The sequence below is a fragment of the Limanda limanda genome, chromosome 4 (genome assembly GCF_963576545.1).
Source record: "Limanda limanda chromosome 4, fLimLim1.1, whole genome shotgun sequence".
NCBI lineage: Eukaryota > Metazoa > Chordata > Actinopteri > Pleuronectiformes > Pleuronectidae > Limanda > Limanda limanda.
Window position 1 is genome coordinate 30,693,234 of NC_083639.1, and position 13,365 is coordinate 30,706,598.

Below are 13,365 nucleotides of genomic sequence, written 5' to 3' on the forward strand. Positions count from 1 at the left end.
GAGTGATCAGGACATGTCTTCACAGGGAGAGGAAGAGGAGTCATGTTTCTCAGGAGGAGCAGTCGTCCTGCTGTGCTTCGTGTCAGGACGTCCTGAAGGATCCAGTCTCCACCAGCTGTGGACACTGGTTCTGCAGACAGTGCATCACCTCATACTGGGACCAGTCTGGTTCTTCAGGAGACTCCTCCTATCCCCAGTGTGGACAAAGATCCAGAACAGGAGCTGGAGGTCAGACAGCCGGTCAGAGCAGCACTGTACATGTGTCTGCTGATGTCTTCACTTCTGACAACAGCGCATGTGGTTTTATTTTGTTCCTTCATACAGCATCAACATTTAACATCGTTATAAAAGCACAAAGTTAAAAAGCTTTTATTTTCTGTAGTTTTTCTGTATCTGATGAAAACAATTAGCAGATTCTCAGATTCTCTGTCTCTGACATTGTTTCTTGTTTTTCAGCAGATCGTGGTCTTCAGGAGGTTTTAGATGAACATCAGCTCAGTCTGAGGAGGAGATGTGAACATGTGACTGAAGGAAGTGATGCAACAGGAAGTAGAACCCTCCTCAACAGGATCTACACTGAGCTCTACATCACAGAGGGACAGAGTGAAGAGGTTAATACTCAACATGAGGTGTGGCAGCTTGAGACGGCTTCCAAGATGAAGATCCTCCACGACACTCCCATCAGGTGCCACGACATCTTTAAAGCCTCCACTGACCAGCAGAGACGCATCAGAGTCGTCCTGACCAACGGCGTCGCTGGCGTTGGAAAAACCTTCTCGGTGCAGAAGTTCACTCTGGACTGGGCAGAGGGTTTAGAGAACCAAGATGTGGGTCTTCTGACTGTGCTTTCGTTCAGGGAGCTGAACCTGGTGAAGGACCAGCAGCACAGTCTCCTCACGCTGCTCTGTGTTTTCCATCCAGCGTTACAGAAGCTCACGGCAGAGACGCTCGCTGTCTGTAAACCTTTGTTCATCTTTGACGGCCTGGATGAAAGCAGACCTTCTCTGGACTTCAACCACAGGGAGCTTGTGTCTGAGGTCACACAGAGGTCATCAGTCAACGTGCTGCTGACAAACCTCATCCGGGGGAATCTGCTTCCCTCGGCTCTCGTCTGGATAACCTCCAGACCTGCGGCGGCCAATCAGATCCCTCCTGCATGTGTCGACAGGGTCACAGAAGTACGAGGCTTCACTGAGGCCCAGAAGGAGGAGTACTTCAGGAGGAGATTCAGTGATGAAGACCTGTGCAGCAGAATCATCTCACACATCAAGACGTCCAGGAGCCTCCACATCATGTGTCAAATCCCAGTCTTCTGCTGGATCAGTGCTACAGTTCTGGAGCACATGTTGACCACAGACCAGAGAGGAGAGCTGCCCAAGACCCTGACTGACCTGTACTCACACTTCCTGCTGGTTCAGACAAAGAGGAAGAACAACAAGTACGGTGAGGGACATGAGAAGACTCCACAGCAGCTGACGGAGGCTGACAGGGACGTTCTCCTGAAGCTGGGGAGGCTGGCACTTAAACATCTGGAGGAAGGAAACATCATGTTCTACCAAGAAGACCTGGAGCGGTGTGGTCTTAATGTCACAGAGGCCTCGGTGTACTCAGGAGTTTGTACTGAGATCTTCAGAGGAGAGTGTGTGATCTTCCAGAAATCAGTCTACTGCTTTGTTCATCTGAGCGTTCAGGAGTTTCTGGCTGCAGTCTACATGTTCCACTGTCACAACGAGAGGAACACAGAAGAACTCAACAACATTTGGGGACACATACAGTACCTTCTCCCTGAATGAGCTCCTGAAGAGAACCATGAAGAAATCCCTCACCAGTACAAATGGTCATCTGGACCTGTTTGTTCGCTTCCTTCACGGCCTCAGTCTGGAGTCCAACCAGAGAGTCTTAGGAGGCCTGCTGGGTCGGACAGAGAACAATCCAGAGATCATCCAGAGAGTCATCAACAACCTGAAGGAGATGCAGAGTGATGACATTTCTCCTGACAGAAGCATCAACATCTTCCACTGTCTGACTGAGATGAACGACCACTCAGTTCATCAGCAGATGCAACAGTTCCTGACGTCAGAGAACAAATCAAAGATGCAACTCTCTGTCATCCACTGCTCAGCTCTGGCCTACATGCTGCAGATGTCAGAGGAGGTTCTGGATGAGTTGGACCTGAAGAAGTTCAACACATCAGACCAGGGTCGATGGAGACTGATCCCAGCTGTGAGGAACTGCAGGAAGGCTCGGTGAGTCCAGACATGATCAATAACATGTTCAATCAGTGGAGATGAGTCAAATACACTCAGTGTTAAATGAGTGTGTGTGTGTCTGTGTGTGTGTGTTTTTGTGTGTGTGTGTAAAAAAGTTATTTTTATTCTCATACATTCTCATTAATCTCATGTACATATGAGAACAACTACATCAGATGCGGAGAGTGAAATCCAATGTGATCACTGTGCTGGACTTTGAGGGTTCAGACATACGGCCATGTGGGGTGCAAGGAAGATTATTTTATATACTGTGTATATATATATTTATATATATATATGAGCACACAGATAGCACAGAATGAGGAGACGATCACTGAATCAGTGTTTGGATGAGAATCACTGACGGTTCCTTTAAACTGAAGAAGCAGGAAATATAGTTTATTCTTCTTTCTGGTCAAACTAGAGTTCCCACCCTGCGTCCACCACCAACCAGTGCAGTGTCCGTCCCTCCAGGTTCCTGACATGTTGACTTCACAATAATATGAGGTCACTGTGACCTTGACCTTTGACCACTGAAATCTAATGAGTTCCTCTGTTAGTCTGAATGAACACTTGAACCAAATCTGAAAGAATTCTTGAGGTGTTTTTAACAAAATTGGGATTTACTAGGGTGAGGGTCACATGATCATGTTTTGTATGAATGTTGTGTTTTTTTATTTAATTCTCACAGAATTGATATTTTCTTTAATAACAGACTCGTTGGTTGTTACCTCTCAGAGACTCACTGTGAAGTCGTGGCCTCAGCTCTGAAGTCAGACCCCTCACATCTGAGAGAACTGGATCTCAGTGAGAACTTCCTGCAGGATTCAAGAGTGAAGCTGCTGTGTTCTGGACTGGAGAGTCCAAATTGTCGACTGGAGACTCTGAGGTCCTTAAATCCTTCTTCACTTTTCAGACTTTCTTTCTTATTGGGACATTATTTATTTAAATGGTCTCAGTTCTGCTCTGCTCACTGTCCCTCAGTCATCTGTCCCTCACCCAGCCTGTCAGTCACGTCCACCTCATCAACTCCATTCACCTGCACTCACCTGCTCCTGATCACTGAGAAAGTGTCAGTAAATAACATGTGGACTGAGGCCGACCACTCGTACTCCTCAGGTTTTCAGAATAAGACACATTCTTATTGGAACACGTTGGACAGTTGATAAGTATAGAAACAAACGGGAAGTGACATCAGGAGCCGTCCCTACTTTAAACAGTCTTTAATTACACAAACCTGCTCAGTGACCAAACACAGAGAAGAAGCTGATGAATGAAACAATGGTCAAACATGTCTGATCTGATATTTATCTTCAGGTCAAAGACTGGACTGAGGTCAGCAGCATGTTGAGAGTCTGTGTTGACATGATGACGATCCACAACAACAGGAGGACACATTCTAATATTCATATTTATTTATCCAGGTTGAGGGGCTGCAGACCGTCAGAGATCAGCTGTTCATCTCTGGCTTCAGCTCTGAGGTCAAACCCCTCTCATCTGAGAGAACTGGATCTGAGTGACAACAAGCTGCAGGACTCAGCAGTGAAGGAGCTGTGTGGTTTTCTACAGAGTCCAACCTGTCGACTGGAGACTCTGAGGTCAGTTCACTGGCAGACTTTTGTAGATCTCATATCTATAAAACAGCATTTATACACAATTTATCTCATTTAATTCTATTTAACATAATTCCTCCACATACGTAACTTGAATCTATTCATTAATTAATCTGGGACATTTAAAATATTCAGCTACTTGTTAAAACACTGAGTTTAGTTCTGGATTTCATAAACTGATCTGCATGACAGAGACTGGGTCCAAATAATGTATTAGTACTGAATCAGCTTGTTTTTAGTCCAACATGTCTGAAATCATATTTATCTTCCATGTTATGAGTCTGTGCTCACATGAATATGTGTCTGTTATTTTCACACATGAACTCAGTTTAATTTACAGTTAAGTTTTATTCTTTATCCAGGTTGGAGTTTTGCAGTCTGTCAGAGATCAGCTGTTCTTCTCTGGCTTCAGCTCTGAGGTCAAACCCCTCTCATCTGAGGGAACTGGATCTGAGAGGAAACAACCTAGAGGACTCAGGACTGAAGGAGCTGTGTGGTTTTCTACGGAGTCCAACCTGTCGACTGGAGACTCTGAGGTCAGACATCATGTTCTAATGTTAAAGGTTCAGTGTGTAGAATGTAGTGACATCTAGTGGTGAAGTGTCGTGTTGCAGCTGAATCTTTCACACATCAACTGTGGAACATGTTCTCACAAGTGGGTCGGACATTTTCTGGAGCTGAAGCAGCAGCAGGAGATTGTCCGGGTCCGACTCGTTCACAGCAACAGGAACATGTGGGAACATTCAGACGAGGGCCGGAGCCAAAACACATATCTGCATGATAACCATGGTTACGTTAAGTTATGTTACATGTTAACTGTGAAGGAGTTAGTGACGTCTCCAGGTGTCGTACATGTGAACGTAGTCCACTTGTTCACGTGTACATCTCCTGAACATGTCCAGCAAGATATTTAGAGACATTTATTGGTGGAGTTACATATTACAAGCAACTGAACCCCGAGGACACGAGGACTTTCAAGTTGTTTTCAGTCATGAACTCTGTAAAATAGTGTCTGGACATTTTCTGGACTTTGACTTTCACATATGAAGAGCGGGTGGAGCAGCAGGAGGCGAAGCATGTAGAGCAGCAGGAGGTGGAGCCTGTAGAGGAGCAGGAGGCGGGACATGAGGTATAAATCCTGCTGTGGAAAGATCAGTGTTGTTGTTTACAGCTCATCCACACCGGCGTCGGCCCTGATCACCGAAAGATCTGGAATCTCTTCTACGTGTACGGCTCCTCTTCTTCATCCTGAGATATTTGTGTTCTTCCAGTTTCACGTCCATCACGTGTTTGTGTCCTCAACACGTCCACTCGCTCTCTGTGAATTCTCTAGACATTCACCTGCTCTATTCTCACATGGACTCACTCAGAAAATGTATTAGGAGGCTGCAGGAAAAGTTCCAGAAAATGTCCAGAACAACTTGACTCAGACTTCAGGTCTGAAGACAGAGACAGTGATGTTTAGTCCAAGTCCTTTATTTTCACACATGAACTCAGTTTAATTTACAGCTAAATTGTATTCTTTATCCAGGTTGAAGACCTGCAGACTGACAGAGATCAGCTGTTCTTCTCTGGCTTCAGCTCTGAGGTCAAACCCCTCTCATCTGAGAGAACTGGATCTGAGATACAACAACCTGCAGGACTCAGGAGTGAAGGAGCTGTGTGGTTTTCTACAGAATCCAACCTGTCGACTGGAGACTCTGAGGTCAGTTCACCGACTGACTTTTGTAGATCTCATATCTATAAAACAGCATTTATACACAATTGATCTCATTTAATTAAAATTTAACTCAATTCCTCTTCTTACATAACTTGAATTCATTCATTAATTAATCTGTGACATTTTAAATATTCAGCTACTTGTTAAAACAATGAGTTTAGTTCTGGATTTCCTAAACTGATCTGCAGGACAGAGACCGGGTCCAAATAATCTATTTGTACTGAATCAGAATTCGTTTTTAGTTAAAAATGTCTGATTTCATATTTATCTTCCATGTTATGAGTCTGTGCTGACATGAATATGTGTCTGTTATTTTCACACATGAACTCAGTTTAATTTACAGTTAAGTTTTATTCTTTATCCAGGTTGAGGAGCTGCCGTCTGTCAGAGATCAGCTGTTCTTCTCTGGCTTCAGCTCTGAGGTCAAACCCCTCTCGTCTGAGAGAACTGGATCTGAGTGACAACGACCTGCAGGGCTCAGGAGTGAAGGAGCTGCTTGATCTAAAGCGGAGTTCAACCTGTCGACTGGAGACTCTGAAGTCAGTAGATGGTTGGAGTCAGTCCACGCTGCTTTCATCAGTATTTTACTAAACACAGTTAGTATCACAGATCCAGGGTCTGTGCTACCAAGCAGGATTTGTGGTTATCAGGTTGTCATCAGTGAAGAACTGATCAGGTGGATCTTTGTCACAGCTCTGAGATCAGTGGGACTGAAGCCTCTCCTCATCACCATGGTAACCAGGAGCTCTTTATACAGAGCAGAACCTCTGCTGAGGTCCATCTGTCTCATCTGGTCCCAGTTTGTCAGAAGCAGATGTTCATCAACACACAGTGAAACATGTCTTCACCTGTAACAGCAGTAAATCCACCTCTCAGGTGTCCACTCTGCACTTTGACATGCAGAGGACACACACTGAGCTCTTAGCGTGTTCATTCCAACACGTGAACATGAAGCAGAGAGGAAGCTGCTCCACCTCTGAACAGGACTGAAGTCTCTGCTGCTCTTTCTACTGGATGTGCTGCATCACTGACTCACAGCTGATGAAGTGAGTCTCTGTAACACTGATGTCTTCTTCTCTCAACAGGTGGAGGGACTGGACATCTTTGTGAAGGTGAGAGTGAAGAGGACAGTGTGTGCGGACGGAGGCTGAGCTGTGTCCTGAGGATCCAGAGGCTGAAGCAGCAGCAGCTTGTGTGTAGTCTCCAATCTACACAACCCCTAATCTGCATGTGTTTGTGAGATGAAGCCGGAGCAGCTGGAGAAAACACGTGGAGAACATGCAGACTCCACACAGGAAGACCCATCTGAACCGGATTCAAACCAGCAACCTTCCTGCCCCGATTGTGTTTATTCACATGAAGAATGTGTTTATTGAAATGACACAACACAAGCAGAATATATCAACCCTCTATAAAGAGTCACATACAGTGTGTTTAAGTTTGTCTTTATTATTGTCCACCTTTGTCCCTCAGTATGTCTCCATGTGTGTAGAACCACATTCTGTGTAGATGTTTGTTTATGGTCTTAAAGTTCCTGGATTCACGTCACAAATTGATTTCGTTCAACACAAAGTTAAACACATTGAAATCACTTTGAGTTTCAAATCAGAGTTTTGTCTTTGACACAAAAGATCAAACTCTGGACTTAAAAATGGGACGTTTTCATTTCTGCATCAGGTGCAGAGCGGTGGTGGCTTTTCTACTTTTGACCCACAGGTGGCGCTGCAGTATAACAGCAGCACATCCCGGTCAAAGCCTTTATATTCAGTCTATGAGTCAAACACATGGATCATTTCCTCTGTGACAAACCAGATGTAACGAGACGAAAAACATCTCAGAGAGAAAAGTTCTGTTTCTACTTGTCTCTGCTTTAATGCTCAATAAACATCCTTCCACCGACTTCACTGGAATCATGACTCAGCTTTTCTTTCCTCTTCAAACAAACAGGTGGAAACATCTCGTCCTTGGTGCAGGTAAAAGAACAAAATCACCAGTTTGACATAATGGAAACAAGCAGAAGAAAAGTGAATGAAACATTTACAGTATGAAGAAGAGTCGATGAAGAGCAGAGCATCGTTAAGTCTCTGAGGAAACTGTTTTCATGGATTTTATACAAACGTCCTTGTGCTCTCACTGTAATGCATTGCCTTGTGTTGTGTGCACCATAATTACTAATTAACTTTAAACCAATTGTAAACCAGGTTGTAATTTAAGAAATGAAATGGCAGTGTATTCAGATGCATGTATTCCTGTGTGTTGAAATCTGGTGATACTATGAGTTTCCGTAGCAGGAGGGAAGGTTAAGGACTACACATAATACTCTGTTCCCAATATAGAGATGGATCAAAGCAGCCAAAGAATGGAAAGACTGGGTTTGTTGTCCCAGAATTAAATCTAAATATAAAGGAAAGAACAGCAGATCACAGTATATACAGTTGAGATGTTGGCATCAAGTACTTGAAAGCCATACTTGAGTAAAAGTACAGCTATCTTACCTGAAAGTGACTCCGGGAAAAGTTAAAGTCACCTGTAGGAAAATGACTTGAGTCAAAGTCTAAAAGTCGCTCATAATAAATGTACGGAATTATCAAAATTAAAAATGTTAAGTGCTGTTTATCGTCTATACTGACACAAAACAAACCAAAATTGTTCCCTTGAGGCTTTACTTCAACTGACTGGAAAATTATAACAGAAATATACATATACTGTATAATATTACACATGTTTAACCCCATATGCTGTGGTTCAAATAGTAATGGACTAGTGAATCTGAACTTCAGGGAGAACGAACATGAGAAAGACAAGTTAAACATTTAGAACTATATTTAGTTTTTTAACCTCGTCTTCTTCTATCTCAGCCTCATCAAGTTTGACTTTCGTGAGACACAATGTGAGGAATTCATCTGGCGGGATTTTACACTATATTTTGAAAAGGGCAATATGTGAGAATGCAAATGTACGAATGTCTGTTGCTGCATTTTCTGGAATTGTTCCTGCAGCCTCCTGGAAAAATATCAGCTGGAGAATTCAGGAGGGAAAGGTCATGACCTGCTACTGATGTAAATATAAAGTATTTAATATAAAGGTCCATTCTAGGGTAAAGAGAACATTCATTTGTACAGTTTAGATTAAACTTGTGAAAGCATCATTAGGATTATGTTATATTCAGTCTCTTTCTGTCAATAGATCCTTTCACCTAAATCTTACACACTTGACCTTTAAATATTCAGTTGAAGATGTTTTCAGAGTTCTGAACAATCTGCTGCTTCTTCACATGAGAAACACAAACCCCAGGAAAGTGTCTGCACGTGCTCATGTCTGAAAACGTTCTGAAGGAACTTCCTGTCGTGTTGGTTTTAAAGCCTGAGTGTGTTTGTCTTCTCGATGTGTCCCTCTGCTCTGACCTGATACTCGGGGATGCTGTTGATGCACATGATGGTGATGGACGTGAGCACCACAGCGATGGACAGCAGGCTGAAGAGTTTGCTGGGGACAGAGTATCCTGGGTTCTCCAGCGTCAGCCACAGACACCTCCTGAAGTTCCCACAGCGCACCACCTGGAAGTGCTGCATGTCTCTGAGGACGGACACCAGGAGATGAAATGAAGAACACACCTGAGTACCGAGGCGAGGACGAGGAAAGTCTTTCTGTTTCACCTGTTCATGTCCGAGATCTCGTCCACAGACGTGTCCACGCTGCTGACGTCGCTCTCGTCGTCCCAGCTGTGATGGCGGCTGCTCTCCAGCTTGCGGTCGTGGTAACGGTAACTACAGCAACTGTCCAGGAAGAACTCATTGATGCCCCAGTACTCGATCTCCTGACTGTGGGAAAACCACAGAGAGACGATGTCAGGACGAGACGACGACAACTCCAACAGACTTCATCCACTGTCCCGTAAGAACAGAACTTTCTCTCCCGTCACTGGGACCAAACCTTTCCCACATTTCTCAGAGAGAGAAGAACTCAGACGTTTTCCAACTCCTCCCTCGGTGTCTGAGGTCGTCCGGCCTGGAGCTGAAACCATGTGACCTCACCAGCAGGTAGGAAACTTCACCCTACACTCGCTATTCATGCGTTTGAATGTATTGTGAGTCCATCCGCTGAAAATAATATGGTATATTCTAAGCCGCCGAGATGTCGATGTCGGTGTTGAAGGGAGGACTTCAAGGACCTGGTACTTGTTTGCATAGTAAAGTTTATTTAAAGAAGTTACAGGTCAGGACGGGCATCTAGAGACTACGCAAGCCTAATAGTGAAAATCTGACTTGCCGGGGTCAAACACACATTTACATAGAGAGGTTGTTTCCGTCCACGACTTGAGGTAAAATGACGTCTCTGACTAACGCCTGTTAAAGAACATTCCTTCTATACTGTTGGGGAGGCCCCAGTGATCTGACTTTGAACAAAGAGTCGTAAACGAGGCCTACACGCAATGCTGAGACCAGCTCTAGAGTTTTCCTGCTGGTCGAACCCCCCCAGCAGGCCCTGGGGGGGAGATGCTGCACGCAGCCCTGCAAAGACCCTAATGAAACCTGAGACGTAGGGGCGACAAGGGGCGAAGCCCGCCCCTTGTCGCCAAAATCTGACAGTCCATTGGCTGAGAGCTCACTGAACCCCATGACCCCTCCTCCAGGGGGCATTTACCTGGAAGGTAGGATAAAACAGCTGAGCCCCCTCAGAACTTTGCTTTTTACTCCAGCGCTGACGTAACAACCAGGCCTCTCCAGGTCTTACCAGATGTTCCAGTCACTAAAGGAGGCGACTAACACTTTTGTTTCAGCTTTTTAGCCATTCCCTGCTTAAAGACTTTTGAACCAGACCCCCGGGTCTTGCCAGATGTTCCAGCTGCTAAAGGGAGCGATTCACAAACGTTTGTTTTAACTTTTATTTTACCTTCAGTCAGAATTTATTTTGATAGGACTTTTTGCTGTTTTAACTTGAGAGAGCGAAACAGGAAATTCGCCCGCGGGACGAGCTCAGACATTTTCCACAGGGACTACTTTTTCTTTCCACACGATCTTCAACCGGCTCCAAGCAGCCGCACATCCCTGCAGAAGAAGACGACGTTTCATTCCGTTCAAGGCAGCACGAGGAAATTCGCTCCCTTTTCCGGTCCAGCGGCCGAGCTTCGTGTCACCACGAGAACCACCGGAGCACCGCTCGAGAGACCACGTGATTCACTGAACCCCGGCACATTCGCGCCGACGCGCACGCACACCGCGAGGGTTGTACAGTAAGAGGCTATGTTGTCTGGGCAGATACTAGTTTTAATACTCAGCGTATTTGTCTTTATTTGAGTGTATTTGTTTGTAAGACCTCTGTGTCTTTATTGTTTAGCCGCGACGAGCCGGCTACTTCCGTTTCCGGGTTACGTCGGGGTGTTACAGTGTTTAAGCGCCGCAACGAAGCGTCTCCGGCTGCACTGTGCCCGTCTGAGCAACTTTACAGAGACTTTACCGGTCAAACTTCAGCACACAACGCCGCTTGGGTGCTGACTGGTAAAGTAAATGTTAACTTGTCTCTGACGGTGTTTTTAAGAGCTTCTCTGTTCTCTCCTTGCATGCTTTCTCTCTCCTCTCTCTCTCTCCTCCTAAACGTACCTATACACACGTCCGATCTGTAATTATACATGTCACATAGATAAATCTATATTTAGAGGGCCTGAACGCATCTTGCCGCCATTTTGACGCCAAAGCTAAGCTAGGACAAAGAATCCTTTGTTCTAACTCCTCCTTTGTGTCTCACACGTGGTCCGGCGGCCATAGGAGATTATTCATCTCTAGACCCGTCCTCCATTCTGGCTCTAAATTCCAAAGCGGCTCCGCCATTTTGTTGTAGTCACCACCATTTTGAGAGTTTTTCGGCCTAATAATTCCTTGAATCATTATCGGCCGCCATCTTGGATGTGACCAGACCACGTCACCACGTGACTGCGTCATCGCTACTCCCCCTTTCTCTCTCTCTCTCACACACACACAGACACACACACACACACACACACAGACACATTGACACAGACACACACACACAGACAGATAAACATAAACCATAGGTTTCACATGTGTTTCTGAATTGTGATAAGTGCTGCTGCTGCTGTTATCTTTGAAATATTGGAGTTTGTTAAAATGATGAATCATTAAATAACATTAACTTTATTTCACACACTCACACACACACACACACACACACACACACACACACACACATAGACCACAGGTATTACATGTACATAGACCACAGGTATTACATGTATGGTGTGAGTTGTGATAAGTGCTGCTGCTGTTGTTATCTTTGAAATATTGGAGTTTGTTAAAATGATGAATCATTAAATAACATTAACTTTATTTCCCCTTTTTAATAAATGCTTTTGTAATTAAAGTATCTGTAGTCTGTGATTATCTGTGCATATGTGTGTGAATACAGCTGGATTATGATAGCCTGTGCTCGAACTGAAAACCCTTCATTGTTTATTAAATAATCATTGATATTAACTATTGAGATTATTAATTTAACATTTATCATATGAGACTGATATTCATAGATTGACTTGTTGGTCCCTGGAAACAGGGTGGTGCCCCTCTACGATAAGTAATAATTACAGATTGTATCATTCTTAATTGATAATTTGATTGTTTTTCATTAATTATTTAACTATTCTTAATGGATAACCTTATCATTTCTGATTAATTATTTTACTATTCTTAAGTTATAGTCTTATCATTTTTAATTAATTTTATTAAAATAATTGTATTATTTTAATAATCATATTTCATGATTATGAATAATTAGCCAACATCAACTCTAGTCCTATTGCAAAACAATACCCATCCATTAGCAAGTCAGAGATTATTCCAAAAAGAGAGAGAACTAACGAGAAACTTATGGAATAGTATTTAAAAAGTCTGAGAATTTAGGAATCAAGACGCCATAGATGTAAACATGTCATTCTGGTTTATACCCATGTTAAAAAGATCTCTTCGCTGAATATACCACAATAACACCACAAACATTGTGGGCAGAACAACACGACACATTTGCCCTCTCAGAATCTTCAGCTTCTACCTGTGTTACACGTGTTGTGAGGTTTGCATGTGAGACACGAGGACAGAGACACGGACCTGAAGGAGAAGACGCACAGCTCGTCCATGATGTGAAGTTTCCCCGTCTGGTAGAAGTGGAGGACGTACGGGAACAGGCCGGGATTCCTGTCAAAATAAAACTCCTTCTGCTGCACGTCGTAGTCGTCACACACCTGCGAGAGGAAGGAGCGGAAAGAAGGATTCAAGTTATTTGTTGGATAAATTCAAAATGTAATTATTTAGCGAGAAAGGAGAAAAGATTCAAGGAGATTTATTGTGATTCCAGAACATGAGAGGGAACAGAACTGAGTCCTGAGGCGGCAAAGAAATGAAACACTGGAATATAAAAACTGAGCAGAAGCAGCAAATAAATACAAAGAAATAAAGAAAATAAAACTATAGAATCTGAAACTTAACAAGAATAAAAACAATGCAGATTAAAAAGGTGCAAATGAGGATTGATAAACATGAGTAGAGATATTCAAGTGTTACATGAAAGAGTCTCTGGTGAAGTGAAGAAGAAAAGTGAACATTGAGAAGTTTGAGTGAGTCGATGTTAGAAAACATCTGGAAAAGCTCTGGAACATTCTAACACGTGACGGACGTGAAACTGGAAGAACAAAGATCTCAGGATGAAGAAGAGGAGCCGGACACGTAGAAGACGAAGACGTCCACTTGGAAACACCAGGAGATTCCAGATCTTC

General features: G+C 43.7%; 1 protein-coding gene across 1 annotated transcript in view; it reads left to right on the forward strand.

The window, feature by feature from the left end:
* Positions 1 to 3,130, forward strand: part of LOC133000175 (NACHT, LRR and PYD domains-containing protein 12-like) — a gene marked incomplete at its 3' end in the record, with an annotated part of 43,919 nt that extends 40,789 nt beyond the window's left edge. The window contains exon 7 of the mRNA XM_061070039.1: positions 2,965 to 3,130. Coding sequence (XP_060926022.1) covers positions 2,965 to 3,130 — 166 coding nt within the window. The remainder of the gene's footprint in view (positions 1 to 2,964) is intronic.
* Positions 3,131 to 13,365: the final 10,235 nt, after the last annotated feature.